The sequence below is a fragment of the Catharus ustulatus genome, chromosome 10 (genome assembly GCF_009819885.2).
Source record: "Catharus ustulatus isolate bCatUst1 chromosome 10, bCatUst1.pri.v2, whole genome shotgun sequence".
Lineage (NCBI taxonomy): Eukaryota > Metazoa > Chordata > Aves > Passeriformes > Turdidae > Catharus > Catharus ustulatus.
In genome coordinates, this window is record NC_046230.1 from 8,573,730 (window position 1) to 8,597,902 (window position 24,173).

General features: G+C 43.0%; 1 protein-coding gene across 1 annotated transcript; it reads left to right on the forward strand.

The window, feature by feature from the left end:
- Positions 1 to 1,054: 1,054 nt before the first annotated feature.
- Positions 1,055 to 22,538, forward strand: LOC117000911 (2-acylglycerol O-acyltransferase 1-like). The gene is made up of 6 exons (XM_033068993.1): positions 1,055 to 1,198; positions 10,870 to 11,048; positions 11,445 to 11,646; positions 14,212 to 14,386; positions 17,804 to 18,003; positions 19,962 to 22,538. Exons 1-6 carry the CDS (start codon positions 1,105 to 1,107, stop codon positions 20,114 to 20,116), a joined length of 1,005 nt encoding a protein of 334 aa, XP_032924884.1. The 5' UTR covers positions 1,055 to 1,104; the 3' UTR covers positions 20,117 to 22,538.
- Positions 22,539 to 24,173: the final 1,635 nt, after the last annotated feature.

Here is a 24,173-nt window from a genome sequence, read left to right on the forward strand (position 1 = left end):
GGCGGTGCTCCCGGCCCGGCAGCGCGGCGGGCACCTACGGCGGTGACATCAGCCCGCACCGGGACCCCGCGCTGTCACCGGCGCTGGGCGGGACGGGCGGCCCGTGAGGGACCGCGGGTGGCGGCGGTGCCGCTGTCCCGTCCTTGGGTGGGCACCACAGGTCCCAGCACTGCCCCTGTCACCGTGGGGATGGTGAATCCCGGCGGTGCTGCTGTCCCGTCCCCGGGTTGGCACCACAGCTCCCAGCGCTGTCCCTGTCACCGCGGGGATGGTGAATCCCAGCAGTGCCGCTGTCCCGTCATTGAGTGGGCACCGCAGGTCCGAGCACTGTCCCTGTCACCGCGGGGATGGTGAATCCTGGCGGTGCCGCTGTCCCCATGGAGAAGGGGAGGTCAGCTGGGACAGTGCTGTGCAAGTTTCGGAGGGTGGTTTCTTTTTCACTCCCAAGTTTATTTTGACGATCCCTGTCACAGACAGCGCTGCGGGCGGGCGGAGGCTGTGCGTGTGCTGGTTTAATTAAAAACGAAACGCTTGACGCCAAGTACTGCAGGAACTCTAAGTTCTGGGTCAGCTCCGTAAGCTCTTTAAGGGTAAGAGCCTTAAGCACGCCCGGAGTGCCGGCTCTCCGGCCGCTCCCAGGGGAAAAGCCGGGCCCGCCAGGGCAGCGCAGGTGCTGGGTGTGCGGATGCACCTGGGTCCGCGGGCGGGGCTCGCTCCGACAGAGCCCCGGTGCCTCCGCCCGGTGCCGCTCATGCGGAGCCTCAGCGGGCGGGGGGAGCGGCGCCGGCCGCCCGTGGGAGGAGGGGGTGTCGCAGCCGCCAGCCCCCGCAGCCGCGCCCGGGCTGTGCCCGCTCCTGCTCCTGCTCCTGCTCCTGGATCCGGTTTCCCGCGGCCGGGGCGGGCGGCACCGCCTCCCGGTCCCCGCCTGCCGGACCCGCGGCCGTGGGCAGCGCCGGCGGCGGGAGGGGCGCGTCCTGCACGGCGGGGCCGCGGCAGAGCGGCGCGCAGCGGGCAGGTGCGGCGGCTGGAGCTGCGGCTGCGGCTGGGACTGGGGCTGGAGCCGGAGCCGGCAGGTCCGTGCCTCCCGCGCTGCTCTCCGTCATCATGAAGGTCGAGTTTGCCCCCATCAATATTCCCCTAAAGAGGAGGATCCAGACAGTCGCCGTGCTGCAGTGGATATTCTCCTTCCTCCTGCTGGGTAACAGCCTTCCTCCTTCCTGCCCCTGCCCCAGAGAGAAAAGGCGAGAAGCGGCTTTTTCCGTGGCCAGCGTTCCCCGTGGGCATCGCTCGGTGCCAGCCCGTGGCTCCACGTGGCTGCAGGAGCGGCCGGGGACGAGCGGCTCCCCGGCGACCCTCGGGCGGGCAAGAGCATCGCACTTCTTTCTTTCCTGAAAGCTTTGGATGGCTTTTCCTTTTTTTGTGGGTCTGTTTCTTTCGATGAGTTCTTCTTCACACATGATCCTAAAAAGCTAGTGTCTGTGGCTCCTCATTGAGACGCCCAGTAGGTTTCTGACAGCAATTTCTTTATCGAACATGAGCATAAAGTTTGGTACATGACTGGTGATGTTTTCATTCGTAATCTCGTAAAATAACTTTATATGCTGTAGTTCAATAAAGTTCTCATTTAACAAGGTTATGAAAATGGGCATTGCTGGTGAGTTGGCTCAAATGCAGACACTTCTGTAAATAGATGAAAAATATCCTCACCGGCTTTAAGAAAGTGTTGCTAATTCTTTAGCAACAAAGTGGTAATCTTTTTCCACTGATTGTTCCTTTATAATTAATGTTTCTAATATCCTAATAGACATCTATCACTAAACCCCTATTCACAGCAGCAATTGTATTCACATGGGTAGGTATCTCGAACATGATGAAATGAATCACTTGACAAGGTAAGATAAGCCTTAAGTCTATCCGTGGACTGTAAAAATTGGGAAGTGGTTATTGAATGGTCTGTTCTGAGGTACAGAGCCACCTGTGTGTTACTGGAAATGCTTAATGATCGTCTATGTTCTAGGATTTACAAGGAGGAAAGGAGTGTGCACATATCTTCCTTGTGTGTCTTGCAGATACATTATCCTTCAGATGGTCTGATGTCTTTCAGATTTATTTTTTTTTTAGGTTGTTAACCTGCACATGAAAGATTTGGGGGAAGTATGGAGGGTATGAAGTATCTTCACAGATTAATCAGCGGATGATTCTGTTACCTCTAAATTATATGTAGTTAAACGATAAACAGTTTGTCTGTGGCTACATTGTAAGTAGTCTGTACTTTTAATTTTCTGTTATTGAATTAGGTCTAGGCATTATTTCAGTCTCATAAAGCAGTGGAAGTTGGGGGCAGTGGAAGAAAAGATTCCCCCCACCCCCATAATGTAGCAATGCTGCTGCAGAAAATCACATGTTCCTGTGCTTACTAGAAGTGATTGGGATGCAGAAAATCCCCTCCCTGTAGTTTAGCTGGCAAAGTAGGGAGCTGTCATCTGCAGCTGGCACTGCCTGGGAACATCAAGGAAATCAATTTGGAAATGGTTTTATGGCTGGTTATGTTGACTATGGTCAGTTCATGTGATCATGAAAAAATGGATTTGCAAGAATGCTTGATTAACAATTTGATTCTAATAATAATTATCTGTTTGTGCACCATGTGGATGTTTATCTTTAGAGCTGACCATGGTGACTTTGTCATTTCGTAGGCGGACACTTTCAGTGATATGGCAGCCAGTAATCTGGCCAAAAAGTTTCCCTTAGCTGCAGGAAAATTCAGGTGGATGAATCCTAAATGACTTAAAGCAGCGAGAAATGGGCTGGTTTCTGATGTTCTGGACTACCCCTATGTCTGGATTTTTTAGCCTTTCTTTTTTTTCTTTTTTTTTTTTTTTTTCTGAACAGTCTTTGTAAGCTTTGGATTCAATTGTGACACTTTCAAATCAGGGAGGGGATGCCTCAGGACAAGTGAAATACTGTGTGCACTCATCACAGAATAGGCTGGAGGTTTAGGTGTTCTTTGGGGGTTTGTGTGTGGCTGGAACTAGTTTATGCCAAGCATGATCTTGATTGTCTTGTGTTATATATCTGCATGTGAAAACTTGAACAAGTAATGCCCTATGACAACTAATGATTCATGATATAGATAGAGGGATTCTGTTTAGAGCAGTGAATAAATGGGACACTGGCTTAGCTGCTAAAGTTGTCCATCTAGGTATGTTGTAACATGCCATAGATTAGTAAAATGAACTATAGGACTAATTGATGAAGCAAGATAACTCTGAAAATTAACGCCCTGAATGACAAAAGCTACATTGGTCAATGATATGCTTCAAACCTGGGTAGTAAGGTGTGAAAAAGTAATTTCACACATTGAGTGAGCTGTAAGGGGAACGTGAGCCTATTACAACTTAGAATTCACAATGGGACTTGGATAGAAACCTCTTAGTTTTGTGGCTCGTGTGGCTCACAAGCTGGTCTGAAATACAGATGTGCAATAGTTGTTGAAGCCTAAATCTCATCCCCACTACAGAAAGAGTGAATCAGTCTACAAATACTGAAAAAAATAGCAGAAGCAGCCTGATACAAGCAAAGTTCTACTTCTTCGTGCAGTGTAGCAGCTTGGGCTGGATCTGCACTACAGATCCATTGCTTCTGCTGTGCAGTGTAGGCAAAGTAAACATGTCTCTGTCTCAAAAAAGCTGTACAGATGTGTGCAGAATTTAATTATATACAAAAGGAACCTCTTTAAAATTCTGGCTGTAAGTTCCCATGCTTCCTTGTTCTGTGCTGCAAGCTGCCAAAGTTCACCCTCAAAGGGAAAAGACAAGTTTTCATTGTAACAGTGATTTGCCTGTTCATTATCCAGGGGCATGACACCAGAAGCAAAAATAAGTTCTGCAATACTGGATGTGTATGTAAGAGTTTCTGGGTTAGATGAGACAAATGCCCATTAACAGATTCCCACCGTGTGCTGGCTGAAAATGCCATGTGGTTCTCTAGCTTATGTTCTCCAAGCGCAGCAGACCAGAAAGGTTTGCGTATAACTTCCATGAAAAAGTGTTTTAATTGGGCTTCTGTCTTTTGAAAGACAAGTATTATCAGTCTTGCGTCCAGAAAACTAGAGCTGTTAAAACTGAAAACTGGCAAATGCTAAAATCCTGCTATTTCTCACTGTATTAAGCACAAATCCAAAACAGCTTCAGGCTGAAGTGTAATGTTAAGCCACTAGTGTTTCACTGCTGAAACAGCAAATACATGAAGTTTTGCAATGTGGTAGTATCTACTTTGGATAAAAGGCCAGACCAGACAATTTTTACAGGCAGTAGTTTTATGCCGGTAATTGCAGTTATTAGAGATTAGCTTGCTTGGCCAGGGGCTGATGGTCCTGGGGCAGGTCTGGCCCTGTTCTGAGCTCGTGCAACACCCACACCATGTCTGCCTGTGAGGCTGTGTGCTGGCTGTGTGCTGGCTGCTCTTGGTCCCTCTGTGCCACTGTCCAACCCAACCCCAGGCACAAAGCCACCTGCAGAAATAAAATCTCCACGCCTGGAAGGGCTGCTGGACTGACAAAACAGAGGTTACATAACCCCCATTTTTGTCTCATAGGTTCCTTGTGCCTGTGCTCTAAAGAAATTATCATTGTTGATGGATGCAATGGTGCCTGGTGTTTGCAGGAAATATTTGTTTTTAACTTGGAAATATTTTTCTAAACAACTTTGGATTAATTTTACTGCATTTACCAGTATGTCTGATATCTTCCTATTGGGAACAAGTGTAAGTTTTTTGTTTCTCACACAGCAGTTGGGCATTTATCCTTGGTGTGTGTGAGCTGTGTGCATCAGTACTGCACATCTGTCAGTGAGGTTCAGTTTGTGTCAGGAGGCGAGTAGCACCCAGGTAGGAGGGAGATCAAAGGGTTCATTTAAAGGCAAAACCATTAAAACAAAGAAAAATCAGTCAGATTTGGTTGAAATGCTGCTTTCCCTGTCCTTTAGCTTTTTGTTTTCCTTTCTAATGTACACAAATCAAATGACAGGGTTTTTGACATAGTAAAGCCAGAAGGTGAGTTGGTGAGCTATGTGCTCTCAGTAACTTCTAAAACGGACAGTGGAGTTTGAGCATATACAAAATCAAATGCAAAACTGAGCAACTTGGGTGGAGTGGTGGTGTCTTGGGCCAGACAATGAGAGAGGGAAATGAGAGTTTAACTCTCCAGCAGGGATACCAGGGTATTTCTCTGAGAAAAGGTGATGGTGGGGGAGAATGGTGCATCTTCTAAGGCCCAGTTTTGGGGTTCAGCAGTGTCCCTGGTCCCTCACTGGGGATTTAGGAAGTAATTGCTAAATTGGAGGCACCCCTGTATTTATTTGCACACCCATTAATAATGCAAAATTAGTATATAAGGTATACTTTAATATGCACAAAACCACAAAATAATATGCTGAAGACATTGGTATATATGAAACTACATCCTGTTCACTAGTGATTAAACTTCTGTGCATGTAGGATGAAGCAGTCTGTTAATTGAACTTGCTGGAAACAGTTTTGAGTTGTGGATCTGGCTTCCCCAAAAGAATAGAAATAATGAAACATTTGCCCAGAGTGAGAGATTGCTGCTGGAATAATAAGTGGTTTCTGTGTTGAGAAAGAAGGTGTCAGTGCAATGTGCTAAAGCAAATATTAACCTTTTCTGCAAATGTGCCATGATGGTTTGTTATCTGGTGCTGATTTAATTCATCAGCTATAGCTGGATAACTAGTATGGTTTTGTTCTTCCTTGAAGTCTTTTTAAAAAAGAACTCTTCTGATGCTTAAGAAAACTCTGCTAACCTCCATGAGCCTTTCCTAGCAAGCTGGCTGGTATTGCTACTTGTTTTTGTCACTGTACTCATCTCTTTGTGAACTTTATTGTGGCCTATGGGTAGGACTGAAGTGTGATCACAGAGAATAGTAGGGTACTTGCTGACTAGTATTTCTAGGAATGCTGCCTCTTACCTCCATCTTAGGGAGGGAATTTAACCATGTGTCTCTGTATTTGTTTGTATCTCTCAAAAATAATAATAAAAATGTCTCAGCTGTGTCAGGCCAGAGACCCAAGGACAACCTCTATGTGAACATGAGTGACAGTGAAATGACAGGAGAAAGAAAAGAAATGGGAAATAGGCAGACTAAATTTGGCATGCTGTCTTGGGATTTGGCAATTAGTAACTTGGGGATTTATGGTATCTAGGGCACTCTACCTCCAAGTCAGTTGTGTGTAATGCTCTGTATCTCTTATTTATCAGTATTTACCAGTGGAAGGTCTTAGGAACTTGGAACCAAATTTCAGCATAAACAAGTCTCTAGAGGGATTGTGTTTGCTATCACAGCACTGCTGAGATACAGCTTCCTTGTAGGAATGCTCAGATATCTTTGTGGCTCCCAACTGTAACCAATAACCTGACAAAGGCCCTCACAGGAGACTGATCCATATCCAATAAACACTGGCTGCCCAGCCACCTCAGTTCTGGACACGGCTACCAAATTCCTGGGGAAGCCAACAGTTTTCCAGTGCAGTTAGATATCTGCCATGGATAAAAAGTGTCACTGGGTTCCTGTGTTACTTGTGGAAAACTGTACATTGACAGAATTGCTCAGAGTAGTGGGCTTTAAATAGGACAGTGCTAACATTATGTCTCCACATTTCTTTAAAAGATGCTTTCTATTTAAAAGCTGAAGAGCAATGCTCTGCAGAGGCATGAGCTTGCTTACTGTTGCCTTGGCAGCCTGCCTATTCTCAGGTGTTGCCTTTTGTCTCAGGTGTTACTTTGTCAGGAATACTGGAGTCCATTTGCTGTAGTTGTTCCTTCATGTGTGTTTCTGTCATTTTCTTCATTATATGTATATAAATAAATTAGAGAGTATTTTCAGCAATTAGGGCTAAGTATTTTTTTTTCCTGCATGAAAGTATCCCACAAATGGGGAAAATAATTTATTTTAATGCTAAAATCAACTGGTCAGTGGTAGCTTGAGGGATAATAGAGAGGAGCAAATGTTCATTACGGATGAAAACATCACGGCACAATTCTTTTGTGTTCCCTCCAAAGTTCTGTTCCCAACCCAGCTCAGACATTGCTGCTCTGAAAACTAAGGATGAGAAAACCACTGTTGTTGCAGATACATCAACATGGTTGTTGAAGAATGTAATTTTTGGTTTTGTGTGCTTTTTTCCCCCCAGTGTCCACAGACATAAGAAATGTGCTTTTCACCTTGCTGTGTGTATGTACACACATGTACTCATAGAGCCCAGGGAGGGGCAATACTAAGAATCATTTCCCCACCTGTGTATTTGCTAGGATGCCAGGGAGATAAAGATGTTTTTTTTACCACATCCTTGGTGGGATGAGGTTCAAATTGCTGAACTCTGAACGTCTCCAGCTTATTTAAGAGCAGCATAATGTGTTTAGAGAAAGCTTTCCTAATTGTATGTGGGACATGGAAGGAACTGGCTCGGAGTTCAGAGCTGTCCTGAGTTGCTGGGCAGTCCTGAGGTTTTGGAGTGAGCTCCTTTGCATGGTTTTCGGAACGCTGCAGAGAGCTGTGGTGCTGCTTGGGGCGAGAGCAGCACCCCTGGCAGCAGGGACACACCTGCACTGCCCAGCCATGCTGTCCATCACTGCTCTGAGCAGAATGGGAGCCTTCTCCTCTAGGGACAGTCTTGCATTTGGTGGCTTTCACAACAGGTATTAATCCAAGTTTTGATGCCTTAGTAACTCCAAATGCATTTGAAGCTTCCAGTTTCCAGATTTAACCTGTGCTGCTTTCCCGCTTAAACATCTCTGGTGTTTAAGTAGTTTATAAATTTGGTGCTGCCAATTGCAAACTCAGAGCCTGATTAATGATTGAAGAATCAGGTGTACAAATATTATTGGGCAGGATGGCTGCCAGTGCTGATAGCTAATGCTTCTCAGAGTGGTTTTCATCCATTTGTTGCAAAAGATGAGTATCCATGTGTTTAAATGGGAAATGGAGAAGTGACACACCAACGTTGGTCCACAAACCAAATGTTCAGAATTCCATGGCAGTGATTTGTCTTTTAATCTATATTTCCTCCTTCCCCCTCACCCACCCCCAAAATCCAATGTATGATAGATATTTTTCAAACTCTAATTCAAGTTCAACCAAAAAATTACACTTGGAATGTACACTGTAACTAATATCCAAGGACACAATGATGTAGTAGAGTGACAAATTCCAAGTTATTTGCCTTTTGCCTGAAATTTGTTTGTGAATTTAGTTAAAATGGTTGCTACTTATTTACTCACTGTCTTGTCTGAAGGGGAAAACATCAGGTTTGTGTTTATAGGCTCATTGGTTTTGAGTCATCAGTGTTTAGCTCATCTTGCAGGCTGCTAATTCGTTGCAATAATGAGGAGGTTTGGTAAAAGGAATTTGCCTCACATGTCTCATTGGGAATGTAGCAATCAACTTTGTCCTAGAAGATGCTGAGCTCCCCTTAGGAAGTGCTAACAGCTTGCTTACCTCCTCACACCTTGCAGTGCACTCAGGAATGTGTCCTAGCTAAAGCAAAGCAGTGAGCTTGTTGATCTGGTGTATGTTTGTCTGCATAGGATTAAGAACAGCCATCTGAGTCTGCTCACTGCTGATGTAATTAGCTCCACAGCAAGCATGCTTGGCTACAAAGCAGTTTCCAGCTGTTTGCTAGCAAACCGATAGTGAAAAGCCATGTGATTCTGTGTTAAAAAAGCCATGTGATTGATTCTGCATTAAGTCAAAAGTGCTTTTGAAAGGAAGGGTAGGAAATAAAAATACTAATTTTTGCATAAAAAAATTAATTGATTTATAGCAGCTAGAAAAAGCTTCTCATACTTGCTCAAACTTAAACTAAGAATCTTGACATCCTGTCCAGATTAGCATTCCTAGCATTCTATAGTTTTTGGCTCTCTTCTTCAAGGAACAGGCAATGACTTTTCCTCAGTAGATTTCTGTGCTCTATTTTGGAGTGATGCTAGTGTGGGATTCCCTGTGAAATTGAGTGTCATATTTCCCCTGTGTTACTTGTACTACATTAATGATGTTCCTTAGAACTTGTTTCAGTTCTTGTGAGTTTTCCACATTGACTTTGGGGGACTGTGGGCCTCAGTTAGCTGTGGTGTTTTTCAAGAGCTCTTATTCAAGTGCTTTTCTGTGCAAGACTGGGGTTGTTTGCTTGAAGAGGAAGCCGTAAACTTCAGCAATGAGCTAAAGAATGGAGTATCCTTGAAAATGGTAGGTTTTTTTCCTGCTCCTGCTTTGGTTTATAGTCATTTCCTTCTCCCTCAAAGCAAATGCAATTCCTAATTTTTCTGCTCATATTCCTGCTGGAAACGTGAATGTTCATTCCTTTTTAGACAAGATATCCAATTCTCTTCTGAAGGCACGGTCAAGCTAGACACAGGAACAAGTTGGTTGAAGTTTAGAAAAACTAAATATTCAGTTTGGAGGAAATGCAAGTCTGCCTGTAGACCAAGTTGAGATCTCATCTCAAAACCTGCATAGTCTAGGGAATCTGCTGACTCTTCAACACCCAAGTAATACCTCTCCTGAATGAAGGTGATCTGAACTAGGATGAATGGGTTATACTCTTGGTTCGTCTGCTTACTCAAAAGTTTTCAGGTCTGGTGATACTTTACATTTTGTGAGCCAAATTATTGCCTGAATTACTTCTGTTGTTCCTTTAAAAATCTGCTCTATTTAGTGTATATTTAGATCAGTCTGTTACACTGGTGTAACTTCTAGGACTTCACAGAATATTGTCCTCATGAAAGCCAGTCAATTGTGAGACATAAAGACTGCTTCTGCATTGTAAAATATCTCTGAAAAACACTGGGTTCCTGCACCTCTGCCCATTGAGTCTTCCAGTGAGAGCTACATTCTGTTTTGCTTGCCATTGTATGTATTTATGATGCTAAAGCCTGGCTTCCTTCCTTCCTGGAGCTCAGCATCTGATCCATGAGCGTGATGGGGTTTGTTCAGGAGGTGGCAGAGCAGCAGGCTGCAGGGGTACCACAGGGCACAGAGCTGCAGCTCCTACTCCTCAGACATCTCAGGGCTGCTCAACACACTGCAAGACTACAATTCTGCAAGTTCCACAAAGAAAAAGTTTCCATAGGATTTCCCTGAGTAATTACTTCAAGGTTGAGCCCCAAGAAACACATTATATTTAACCAAACAACTTTTTCTTGCTCTTTGAATTGTGTACAATGCAATTCTTATGTATCACTATTGTAGCAGGATGTTACAATTCTTAAATGAATGTAGTTCGTTTATCGGGACTTACCTGCTGTTGTTTCCCCAGAGCAGCACTGAACTTCGCCTTTGACTGACACATTTAATGGCTGAAGAAACCTTTTCGTGTTTTGGTCTTGTCTAGTGCATCTCCTTGGCACTTTGGGCTGGGAGTAGAACTACCACCCCCCCATATTATAGGTAGAGAAGCTGAGAAAGAGAATAGAAAATGACTGCCCAACATCCCTGTAATTAGAAAATAGATGTTGCTATGGCTCCCTTTCCCTTCTTTCCTTCCCCGGCTTTCCTGTCACTCCCTGAAGCATTACATCCTTGTTAGCTCTTGCTGTCTCCTTTTATTTTGCCTTAGGTAAACCAGATGCTCTCTACCAAAGATCCAGTTGTGCTGTAGAGGGACAATTCATAGACTGAGGTGATCACCCTTGTGATGTTTCACCCTCACTGTAACAACACAATGTGGAATAAGCTGAGTTCAATTTGTGTGCATTTTGAGTAAATCTGTAAAAAACATATCAGGGTTGGGCATTCAGGGTCTTAAAAGGACACAGATGTGATTAATACTTGCTATGCTTTCACTTTTTGTCTCTTGTAGCAGAGTTTTGCTGTGGATTCTTCGTGATCCTGATCCTGGGCAACTTCTGGTTCCTTGCTGTTCTGTACCTGCTGTGGCTCTACCTGGACTGGGAAACACCATGTGCAGGGGGCAGGCGGTCCCAGTGGGTCAGAGGCTGGGCTGTCTGGAAGTACTTCAGGGAATACTTTCCCATTCATGTGAGTAAAAGCTTTCTCACAAACAGCTTGCATAGCCATAAGCATGGGCAAACATCTAGGACTCACCTTTGCTAAAAATTCTGATACTCGCTCCAGGGTGAACTTAACTTCTTTTTAAAACATGGAAAATCTGAGATTTAGTGACAAAAGGGGACAGAGCCTGGTTTTCTAGTTGGACTGTTGTGTGATAAGATAGTGCTTCAGTGCAGTAAATGCTAGACATGGTGTCCTGACACATCTATTTAAGCTTTGTTTATCTGTAAAGCAGGACATTAGCTTTAAGTGCTCAGGAGGAAATTCATTGTCATTGATTCTATATCCTGTCAATGTGCAATCTCCATAGCTGTTGTTTTCGAGGTAAATATTATAATGCTCACCACTGACTCCATTTTTCAGCTTATAAAAACTTCAGAACTGAACCCAAATCACAACTACTTACTTGGCTTTCACCCTCATGGGGTCCTGGTAGCTGGAGCCTTTGGAAACTTTTGCACCGATCCTCCTTTCAAAAATTTATTTCCTGGGCTTACTCCATATCTTCATATCATGCCCATCTGGTTTGGCTGTCCCTTCTTCAGAGAATACATAATGAGTGCTGGTAGGTAAAAGCAGAATGCCTCAGCTGTTGCTCTGTATTTTAGCCTCTGTTATGAATGTAGAGTCTATTCCTCTACTTATATATGGTAAGTAATTTCAGAAGGATAAGTGTTTAACCTCTATATTATGATGAACTGTTGTGGGAAAATTTGGAAGTTTTAATTAATAGTTTTGTAAACTATATCACTGAGTTGTTTTTTCTTTCTGAAAAGAAGATGCTGATTTTCCTTTGAACTATCAGACAGCAGTCCTGAGTATCCATTATATACAAGAAGAGAAGGGCATAATAATTTATAATTTTATTCAGTCATTAGCAGGCACTTACAAAACAAATTCAGGATAATCTCTTGCATGAAGGACTTAGTCTTACACATTACAAATATCTTTATACCCATAACTTAATTACCTGCTCCTGATTGAAACCCCATGTTGCAAATTTGTGTAGTTTTAATTGAGATGTAAACTCTAGAGAGAGGGATCTTTTTTCTCTGTTCTGAGAAGCATTTGTCATAAAGGGGTAACATTCATGACTGGTACTACAGTAATAAAATATAAAAATAACAAGCAATCAAGTTGGGCAAACAGGAAAATGAGAAGAATTAAATAAGGATTAGTGCTTCACCCCCCAGTGGTTTAATATAGGAGTTATTTTACTTAAATTCACTCAACTACAGCATTTAAGCATGCTCTGATGCACAAGACTAAGTTCAGGAGATAGAGATCTAACCTTATTCGTGACTGCAACACAGAGCCTGCAATCTCAGAGAAGCTGTTCCACTGCTCCATTTACAGAAACATGCCTAGGATATTGCCCAGATTAATATCAGAATTACTTATCTATGTATACTTCAACATATCAGAGAATGCCTTTCTATGCAAATGTCATTTCTGAGGGCGTTCTTTAAGGCTTGCTAACTGAGGGATTTGCAATGGTAGAACATTGCAATTTTAAATACTGTCTGGAAGTCAGATTTACATGTTTTTGGCATTTTGACCCATGGGAACAAATATTTACCTGCAGAATGGAAAATAACTGCAGTAAAAAGCACACTAAAGAACAGCCAGCATTGGAGCTCAGTTTTCACAGGTATGCAGCTGATAAATGAGAGGGGACCTTTGGTGTAATACAGGTCACCAGTCAAATCATAAAACACTTGCAAAATCTTCCATATCCTGAAAGCCATGCTCCTGGCACAGTGTTTCATGTCCCAGTGTTTTTCTGCCCATCTCCAAACGTGCAGTTGTCTGTGGCAGCACGGCTGTGGCACTCCTGGGCTGTGGTGTGAGCACAGAGCAGTGCCCTGTGTGCAGGCTGACAGCTCAGCTTCAGCAGGACTGTCCTGGGGAAAGGCAGCAGCTCCTGCTTTCCTTTCCAGGGAAAATGCATGCTGACATGAATGAGCATCACCTGAATTATCTGTGAATCCCAGTGAGCTGCATTTTCAGAGTAACAGTGAATGGGAAGGCATATGTGGCAAATAGATGTAGCTTTTTGTTGAGGTCTGGACTTGCTCTAGTTGCAAGCTGTTCCTCTTGGTGGCCAGCTCTTAAAAGTAGATCACAGTCATCTTCCCTCTATTGCAAAATTTTTACAATCCACATTGTAATGTCCCTGTTGGAAAAAAGACCAGGTAGGGAGCAGGACGTCCAAAAGTGCATTTTGATACCAGCTTTGTAAAACCAACAACATAAACTATACTTGAACTCAAAATTGTCACTTGGAGTATATGAATTCAACACAGTGTATTTAAATACAGCTTCTGGGTAAATGGAACCACTGCAAGCCTTTGAAATAAAACTCAGGGCTAGAAGGAAAAGGAACCTTTGAAAGATTAGGTGCATATCTGTTGGAGGAAGGATTTTTCAAAGCACAAAGTCCAGAGCAAGACCTAAGGAGATGTTCAAGTCTTGTACAGCAGTGTGCCTTTGATTAGAAGTATCAGAATCAGTAGGAGTACCAGAAAAGCTTCATATAATCTGATGTTTTAGCCTATTCATTGATGAGTGCCTGGACCTGGTTACTAGAGAATGAGCTGATGCAGTTATTAGGAATGGTAGAAGTGAGTATTTTCTGCTTCTTCTAATTCTGTCATGCAATTGCCTTAGATGCAGCTGCTTTATAGCTTTGAAAAGAATGGAGAGGTTTGCTTGGCACTGTAGCTCCAAGTGTATGAAGTCCTCTATACATTCTGTTGACCCTCTGTGCCTGTTTATGTGCACCTGCTGTTCAGCTTTAGCTGCTGCCTCTCAGCAGTAGCTGCTGCCATTCATCTCCTGTTCTTGGCACAGAGTCTCTCTGAGGGGAGTTAAGTTGCCAGAAGAGCACACCCTGAAGAACTCCAAACTCTTGCAATAGGCAACAGCATTTAACTCATCAGTGTGACATCAAAGTATGTGCCCAAAACCAAATCTGTTGCAGAATGAGGAGGTTGAACCCAAACCTTTGAAATCTGTTCTGTGCTGTTAGAATTTTGAAACATCATTTATATATTGAAAAATATTCTTAAATGTCACTGTACTTGTACATGAAGATCCAGTGTCACTCTTAAAATGTTTCCTCCTGAAGGAATGGTTTCTGCATCCAAGGAAAGTGTCTCACATGTGCTGAACAATAAAGGAGGTGGCCATGCATCTGTCATTGTGATTGGAGGAGCCGAGGAATCTCTGAATGCACATCCTGGAAGTCTGACCTTAAACATCCTCAAGAGGAAGGGCTTTATTAAAATGGCCCTGAAACATGGGTAGGTCTTCCATGAAGCATGCTTTGAATGCAGACTGATTCTTAAATATGGTTAATATTATATCAAATTGGAGAATTTTAAAGAGTCTAAGTTGTCTAAGAACATGCAGATATCTGGTAAAAGAGCCAGTCTGTCCACCTAGATCCAGTCTGGGAGTGTTGAAAACTCCCTTTGACTTTCATAATTTATAACAGTGGGTGTTATTAGCATATCTTGTTTTATTTCAGTTGTTTCTTGCACTAGCTAAGAGTAAGAATTATGAAATGATATTAGTAAATCTTGGCTGGTTTTGCTGAGTAGGGCAAACATTCTGCTTTCTGCTCGGTAAATTGAAGATATATTAAGGTAAAATTTTCTTATAATTTTAAGCAAACAAACAAATTGGATAGCCAGGCCCTGTTTCATTAAATCACTGAAAATTATGGTGTAGGAAGATTTGTTTTCACTATTATTCGAAAGATTTTTCTTTTGAAGATTGCCATTTGCAAAAGTAAATTCCTGGGAATTTTTGGTGAAAATCTCCAGGAAAAACTAGATAACTTTTTACTATCATGCAGCCATCAGGGTGTAATTAAGCAGAGTTGATATAAATATCTTTTGAGTGGTTTACACAGTATAAGATATTGTGTTTGTTCTGGACTGGTCTAGATGGCTTGTGTATTAGAAATATTGAAACCAGTGATCTGTTCTGACTACACTTTCTGAACAGCTCCCAGGATTATACATTGACATGTGAAGCAATGAAAAAAAATACTAGTCTTGAGAAACCTGTAGGGAGCTTTTTAAAGCTATTAACTGGAGAAAAGGTGGTCTCTGAGGAGCTCTCTGCTTTTACAGAGTGCAAAAGACTAGAAACTGGGTGTTTCTTACACCTATCACTAGGATTCTCATAAATAATTTGTTTGCCAATAGAATGTATCTTTCTAGTCTAATTTGCAACCAGAAAAAATTACTGTGTATTTGAATTAGTAGTTTCTGCCTAAATGAGTCTTCACTCAATTTTTGCTCAACTGTTGATTAACTCAGTAGGATCCTCAACAATCACTAGCTCATATTTAACCATAAAGATTAGAAAAATATTTAGGTACCTTTTTTTTCTGAGTATGTTGATAGATGTCTGGTCTGTCATATCAGAAAGGTTGGTGGTGGTTATCTCTCATCTAAATTGGTTTGGGATTGAGAAATCAGATACACCGGTGCCTCTCATGACATTGATTCCAAAAGTATCTCCAACACCAAACAGCAAGAGTGGGACACTTACAAAACACAGGAATGGCCCCTTTAGCCCTTCACTTACTTAGATTCCAGTGATGGTCCTCATCTTTCTGAAAGGGTCATGGCTGTCTGGAGCCCTCCTCTGGGTGGCAGTGCCTATTTCTGAGTGGCCAAGGGCTACAACTCACATGGTCACTGTAACCAGCAGGCTCCAAGTCATTCCTACAAACAGCAGCACAAAACCCTGCTTCTGTGTGAAACATAGGAATTCTGAGCTCTCACATGTCCAGCAGGGCTGTGGGACAATGTGAGCCTGACAGAGCTCATGCCCAAAGACCCAGCATCCAGAATTGCTTCTGATTGTGATGTCTTGTTTTTAACAATTAACAAAATGGGAAGAAAATTTCCAACTCAAGTGGAAATGAAAGGGCAAGAGAGGCTTGTGGGATGCAGGTGAGAAGATTCAGTGCCTGCACACATTCCTGGTGCTCATGATCTGCAGCAGCAAATACCAACACAGGAAGGAAGAGGCAAGGGTTGTGCTCTCTGGCCCTGGCTCTGTGCTGCCAGCACAGAGAAGCTGTGTTCCTCAGCTAGGAGCTTGTCAAATGTGGCCTGAATATGTCAGCAAAAGTCCTCTGCACTTCTGCAATGGACATTTTGGTCCAAGGTAGCACAAATACCTGCTATGAAGTGAAGAAATCCTAAAGACACAAGACAAATGATGAATCAGATAACTTATCTTTAATTTTGCAATCATAAGTTACTTATTTCTCTGTCTCAGCCTCCTACATAGCATCTTGCAAAAGCCTTCACTAGATTAAAACAAATCCCACAGTGTCAGGGCACCACAGCTATTGCACCACAAGATGTTCCTGTTTGTCTTAGTGTTGTAGTAAAAAGTGGAGTGTTTACACAGCCACAGTAAGTACTAGGCATTCTTTTACAGGTGGTAGAGTGATAAATCCTCTGAAGAAGGAAACTTTGAGCAGACACAAGTCAGAATAATATGTAGGAATGATCGTCTGTGTGAGTCCCCAGGCTAAAGAAGCTGTTGAAGCTGTTGTTTTTTACTGTACAGGTGGATTTTGACTGTCCACAGTGCTTTCCAGCCAGCTCTGTCCTCAGTGCATCCTCCTCAAGCATTCACAGTTCAGCAGAAATTAATTCTGACAATGTTCTAGCAATACTGCTATTTTACAGTAAGGTTTTTCTCAAAGGTACTGGGGGAAAGAATAGAGCTAAGATACAAACTAAGATTTAAGTAAAGAAAATAAAACATCCCTGAATCCTTCAGAGACTGCTTAGGATTAGCCTGCTTTTTTTCCTCTAAACTCTGTAGAATAGTTAATGAAACTAAGCATTAATCAGAAACCATACTGCAGCAAGGTTTTAAATACAATGATGGGTTTACCTGCTGGAGACAGCTGCACAGATTCTATCCACTCAAGTAGTTTGTCCAGGAGCTAGTCAGTGCCTTTCTTCCCAGGCCAATTCATAACTGAATGAGAATTCATTAGGCTGTGCAAGAGCCAAAGTGGGTTCATGTAATTTCTGTGGGTAAAATGTGACCTCTGGTAATAATGGATTAAGGCTACTGTTTTCAAAGGAGTCCAAAGGAAGCAGGGTTTCACTGGGAATTGGACAGCAGAGGAGGAATTTGGCATTGCACTCATGCCTGTGAGGGTGTCTGGGTTTTGTCACGGTTTTTGTGCTGAAATCAAGGGCACACATTACTCTGGTCAAAAGACAAGGGAAAGCCAAAATCTGGTTTTGATGCCACCCAGCTGGGAGCATTATAAGGTTAGCAATGAGGCTTCTTTGCTTGCCAAGGAAAAAATGTAGTGGAGCACAGGTGGACTTGCTGAAATAGTGGTGGATAGAGGCATATTTATGATATATGCAATTACTCATTTTCATAATTTCAAAGAGTCACAAATTGCAATAGGTACCAACCAACTAAATACTGCCAAAAGCAAGATGCTAGCTGTGTGCCAATCACTTGATTTTTTAAACACCAACCAGCCAAGGCATCCAAAAAGCTGCTGCACATGAGAGGAGTTGAATGCCTGCTGCTGATGAAATCCAAAGCTGCTGAAACTCTCTGTGCTGGTTATTGTGAAATGTTTCCATGCTGCTGATGTGAACTGAAGTGCAAGTGCAGGCTGATGTAGAATTCTCAGTGTCCTCTTTGTTTTACAGGGCTCATTTGGTCCCAGTCTTTTCCTTTGGTGAAAATGAACTATTCAAGCAAGTTGCAAACCCCAAAGGTTCATGGCTCAGGAATGTACAGGAGAAGTTGCAAAAGATAATGGGCTTTGCTTTACCACTATTTCATGCTAGAGGAGTATTCCAATACAGTTTTGGCTTAATACCTTACAGGCAACCTATTCATACAGTTGGTAAGTTCCCTGCACCTTTTATAACATGTTTGCAAATGTTTAGAAATTCATCAGTGTGCTGCTAATATCTGTAAATTTATAAATCTGTTTCAAAAATAATTGATTGCTGTGCATCTAATATGTCACTTATTTTAAAGCCAAAAAGCTTTGGAATGAGATGTATTGGATGAGATCTATAATCTGCTTCTTTTTTTTTTATGGGGGGGTTGATGATACCAGGACTGTTCTGAAGCTTAAAATGCCTTAGTCATTGAGGCATTTCTTCATCATGACAAAAGCACAGGAGTGCTACAAAATTAGCAAGATCAGAGACTTGCAACAGAACTTGTAAGATCTCATGATGTAAAGGACCTCATGTTCTTTGATGTCTCTTTGGTGTTTGAGAACTATCACAACGTCCCTGTGTCCTTGGAAGTGTGTGGGGTGTCTTGGTACGGTCAGCATGGCTTTGAAAGCATTGACTCAGCTCCTGAGAGCTGCAGAGGCACAGTGAGCTCACCTGAGGTGATGAACTGTACTGCCAATGTGGCCAGCTACGGCTGATTTCAGTCCTGGTTCAGAAGCCATGGATCCAAGAGCCATTCAGCTAAGCCAAGATCTGTGAAGTTTGAGTGTTTTGGGCTTGATGAGTGAAGTACTTTTGTTTTTCCTTTACTTTTTTGTCAGAAATAGAAACAACTCTAAAATATCAAATTAAGCAAGTTCCTTAAAGCTGCACATAATATTAGAGAGATGAGTGTAGTTTCAATTCCACAAGAAATCTTCACTCTTGGGAGCACAGACTGTTGCAGAAGGACTTGGGGGCTGCTAGCTGTTTCCAGTCCTGCCTCTGGAAATCCTGTATTGTATTTATATCGATTTCACACCCCTCTAGGTATTGCTCAATCCAGGGCTGGGTTCCCACCCCAGCTATGTGAAGTCTGAGTTTCAGCACCACTCAGGGCCTGAGAGCTGATGGCAGCTGGAGCTGCAGCAGGAAAATGCAGGCTCAGCTCTTTGTGGTTCTGGCTAAGCTTCCCTTTACTCATCACCATCCAATCTGAAGCAGCAACATGTGTTAAAAGGAATTTTCAGGTGCCTTTGGAAAACTCCTGGGGATGCTTTTAGCTCTCTGTTTTTCTAGACTTCCTCTGTAGTCCCAGTTGGGTCTGTTAAGGTCTTGGCCCTTCCAATGCAAGAGCAGCTGTCAAAATCTAGTGATTAAACAACACAGGAAAGACTGAGATCATGGGAAGCTTCTCTTAGCAATCCACTTTTTAGCCATGGCTTTTTGTGGAAGGCAAGGCTGCCCTCTGGAATTCCATGGAGTCACCTCCCATGGAGCAGGTAACAGACTTTGCACAGTGCCTGGAGAACATTTTGGTTCCAGTGATGTTTGTGGACAATGGATGGTTCAGAAATACCTCACAGTGTTTAGGGGGTTTAGCCTCCCTAGGCTGAGGTCACCAACAACATGATATCCATTTTGACTAAATTGGAAGGTAATTATTCCTTCAGTCCTGTTCATATGAATGTGTGGTCAGGGCACCACTGTCCTCTTAAGTGTGTCCCTCACACTGAGAAGTGTTACTATTCAGATCAGAGCAGAAGATAGTAAGAAAGTATATATTTTTAAATACTGTGTTGAACTTATAGGCAGCACATAAGCCATAGCACTGTGTCTTGAAGTGTAAACTGTTCCTTCAAGTTCGTGCTTATCGCTCTTCTTATTTGCTCTTTTGCTGCCAAACTGAAATGTTGGGGGCAGATTAAATTCATTTTACCTGAACTTGAGCAAAAGGAAGTGAATAACCAGCCCCAGAACTCAGGCTTGTGAAAGGCAGGATCAGGCCCCAAGAAAATGGTACTGTGATTCTGCCATCTGGATGGGAATTGTGGTGGAGCTCTTGCAGAAGGAACAGCAATTCTGCTTAAAAAGAGATGTCAATGAAGCTAATGCTGTTGTGTTTGATTTACAGTGGGAAGCCCCATCCCTGTAAAACAGAACTTGAACCCCACCACTGAAGACATTGATCAGCTACATGCATTGTATCTACAGAAACTAAAGAAATTATTTGAAGAACACAAAAGCAATTATGGCATCCCTGCACATAAATCTCTCATCTTCGAGTAGCAAATTACAATTTGTTATTCTGAATCTCATGCAAAGAAACAGTGTCTACTGAAAGATGTCTTTCTTGCAATCCATATTTTGCAATCTGTAATTGTCCTTATGTAAGGAATACTTTTAAGAAGGGATTATTAGATGATTTATTGATTTTTATCTTATTCTTGGGCGGTGGGGGGAGGATCACTGGGGTGTAAGCCTCAAAGCCAGTGCTGTTTTCAGTTGTCCTTTTAGGTTCATGTGTGCCAGAAATGCGAGTGAGAGACTCCACTCAGATGTTCTTACCACCATGGTACCTACCCACAGCTTGAGCACAGGAAATTGCCACAGCATGAGATCAGCAGCAGAAGTATAAACCCAAGAAGTCTTTGATTAGAGAGTGAGAGATTTACCAGCATTTGTCAAACATGGCATCAGATTGTTCTCTGAATGTCAGAAACCCCGCTGCTCTTCCACAGGAGTGAAGGTGTATGTTTTCAGCAGATGGCTGCTGTAAACCACTAACATGAGAATTCAAGAACAAATAGGAGCCTTCAGCCCTGAATAGGATATTGGTAAAAATGGTTTGTCCGAGTCATGGAGCAGAGCAAAACTTGTTTGGAGAACAGTGTGTTGATATTTCTGTGTGCATGTGTGTGCTGGGGGGTGGGAAGCACTGAATGATGTGACTTTTCTGGACAATCTTTGCTTTGGATCATAAGTTGGAAGATGAAGCAGCTTTGGTAGTTTCAGCCTCAGAAGAGATGGCAGGCACAGAACAGAAGTGAGGGAATCATGTGAACTCTTCGTTCTGTGCAAATTAAAAATGATCCTCTGTCAAGCACTTGCACAGAAGAAAAGGGAACCAAATTTGTTCAGTCAGTTCTGAAATTTCACCAAGGAAGGTGTTCTTGATAATGCCTTTTTTGCCCACTGACAGGTGTGTTAAGCTGGTGCTGCAGGGTGACACAGCTGCAGTGCCAAGGCAGTGTGAGCATAGCTCTAGGGTGCAGCAGGTTAAGAGGATGCAATGTATATAAAGAAGGTGCCTGAATTTGAGAAAATGTTTATCCTAAATGTGGATATCCACTTCAGAAAAGAAAAGAAAAAAATCTTAGCCAAACTATTTTTCAGTGAAAATGCCTAGGTCTTGGAGATTATTGTGTATGTATGGAAAGAATGTAATATATTACTGAATTTTTATGAGACCAATTCTTCTATTTGTACATGCTTTCTGTCTGCCTACTTTGCATATCTGATGTTAGTGATGACTTTGCTCCACTTTAAGCAGTTTTGGTGCCTAAATATTATATCAGTACTCCGACAGGTCATGCATGGGCTTGCCAGGCAGCCTGGTCATCTTCAGTTGGCTCAGTTGAGCACTGAGCTCCAGGAACAGCAGCACTGGACGCATTGTGTATTCGATGGGCTGGAGGCTCTTAGAAGAAACATAGCTGGGCTTTTACAACAAGGTAGAGCTCTGGAAAGAAAATATCTCAGCAAAATGAAGGTGTTTAAGGTGGAAGTTACTTACATGGAGTGAACTCTGAACCAGCACCCCAAAGCCAAACAAGTATTTGCCAGACAGAGCAGATTTGTGCTCCAAAAACCCTCCAGCAACAAACTGGTTTCCTTAAGAGGGCTCTTCCTTCTAATGCCGATTTGTCATCCGGATGTAAACAACACTGAGCCAACACTGCATCGTGCTCTCATTTTCTCTACAATGACACAATCATTCTGGGAACCAGGGCTGGAATCTGCAGTGCCTGAACAAGCCCCCTTCCCTGACAGACTGCTGCCAGTGTGCCCACAATTCACCTCTACCTGAGCTTTCTTGGTGCCAGGTGTGCTTGCCCTCCCTTCCCACGCCTTTGCTGGTCACTGATGATCATTGTGGTGTGATCTTGCTTCTTCAATTTCTGCCCACCTTTCCCTGGGTTGAGATCTCTGGTGTCTGTGCATGGAAAATACTGAGTGGTGGCTCATCCTTCAGCAAAAATGGGGTTAAGAGCAGGGGTTGGAAAGAGGAAGCAGTGTGGCTGTGCATGTTTGACACCAGCCTAAGGTCAGGACTGTTTCAGTTCTGAAAAGGGCATGTTTCTAGGGAGGTCAGACATGGCAGGTTTGTTACCTGGGAAGATGTCTAAGGGTCCTGAGGATTGTACAGTGAAGATCCTTGAGCAGTTGCTTTTTCTTAACCAGCTATGTGAAATTTCCTTTGGATTTGACTCTTTATTGCCTGCCCTGATGAGTAGTGAGGCTTATTCATGAAAGAAGAATTTGGAATCTATGTCAGATTGTTCTCTCCTAGATCATCTGCTCTAATGAGATATTTCCTCCCGTTCCCAGTCTGTTCTTTTTCTATTACCTTAATGATACAGAAGATCAGGCTGTAAATTTAAAAAAAATTAGCATTAGGTTGAAGATGGAAAATAACTTTTTTTTTAAATTAAATTAACCAAAACTTCTAGGGAATATGCGGATACTGATTTTGGGACAATATCTGGTCCAAAATATCTGGTACCAAAGGGTATCCTATAGACAGGCTTTCCTCTGAATTCCATGAGGAAATTATCTGTGTTCATTTCTAGCTGGCTCAGGTAGAGCAAGTAAGGGATTGTGTTGCTATGGCTACTGGTGTTGAAATTGTTTTGTAACAATGGAGTTGGTAAAAAAACCCAGAAACTAGAAAACCCAGCAAAAAATAGCAAACCAACAAAATCTCCAAACAACCTCAATATTAACCATTGCTCAGTTACAACTGCATATTGCTTATGGTGGTCCTTCCAAACTACCTTTTATTAGCCAATTGTCTAGTGTACCCAGGACTATTTTATAATAGAACTTCTGTCTCTAAACATGATAGACATTATGTCATCTAAAATATTTACCTCTGTGATAGTGTGTGGATCTGTTAAGCAGCATTGCAATCCTGAGCTAAAGGGCAGAGCCCTGGTAGCCACAGACCTGTTTTGGCTACCACAGGCACCAATCCCAGCACTGCTGCAGGCACGGGGAGCCTGCCTGTTGGTTGGAGCAAGAGTTTCCAGTGGCATTTCATGCTGGGCAAAGCAAGAGCAAGGAGCTGGCAGGAATGGTGACACATCCTCCCCCAGCTGCAACTGGAAGAACTGGGCAGCACGCACATTCCTGGGGGGATGCCACACTGCCTGGGGCCTGCTTTGGGGGGTTTCTCTTTGTGCCTTTTAATGGCACAGGTAATCCCAGGGAAGGCAGCCATCCATCAGCAGAAGCTGTGCCTCTAAGTGCCAACACTGCCTCCCTGACACTCAGGATGCAGTTCCTGCCTGTTCCCTCGTGTGAGTGAACACCTCTGTGCCAAAATCCATTGACAGAAAGTCAGTCCTCGATTATTTTTACTTTGTGAACTACACAGCATAGTTCACACTTTGTAACTTTTTATGGTACCTGTAAAATATGAATGTCAGTTGTTTCAATGATAGCTGTGGCAAGGAGGTGTGACATAATAAAGGTTTGTACCAAAGTGGGATTGTGTTGACTGAAATCCAGATACTGTAATTTGCTGCTGTTTGGTGAGGGTCCTGGCTGAACTCGAGGGGCCACATTAGCCTGGCTGTCAGGCTGGGCTCGTATCACACAGATCTCTGGATGGATTGCTTGCTGCAGTCTCCTGAGGAGAACCAGAAGCCAGGCTGCTGATGGAGTTCCAAAGGGTGTAAGGAAGAAGTGACCCACAGCAGGGGAGGGCTGGGCTGCAGCAGTCCTCAATCAGTGCCAAGGGAGCACAGCAGGGATGCTGGGCATGGCAGGGTGGGCAATCTTCTGAGGAACTGGTGAAATAACAGCTTTTGGAGTTTAATTCCACTTCAGTTTGAAGAAATGTTTGAATTTTAAGTGAAAGTTGCATGAAGGAATCCAAATCTTAGTACCCTAGAGAGAAGAACAAACCCTGCAGAGGCTCTGCTTCACTCTAGGAACTGGGGAGCTAAACAGCTGCTTGGAGTAAAAAATTAGTTACATTTGTCTGTTGGGAAGAGGAAAACCACCCACCTGACAACAGTGATGTATTTAATGGGATTTGTTTGTTTCTTTTTAAAGTATG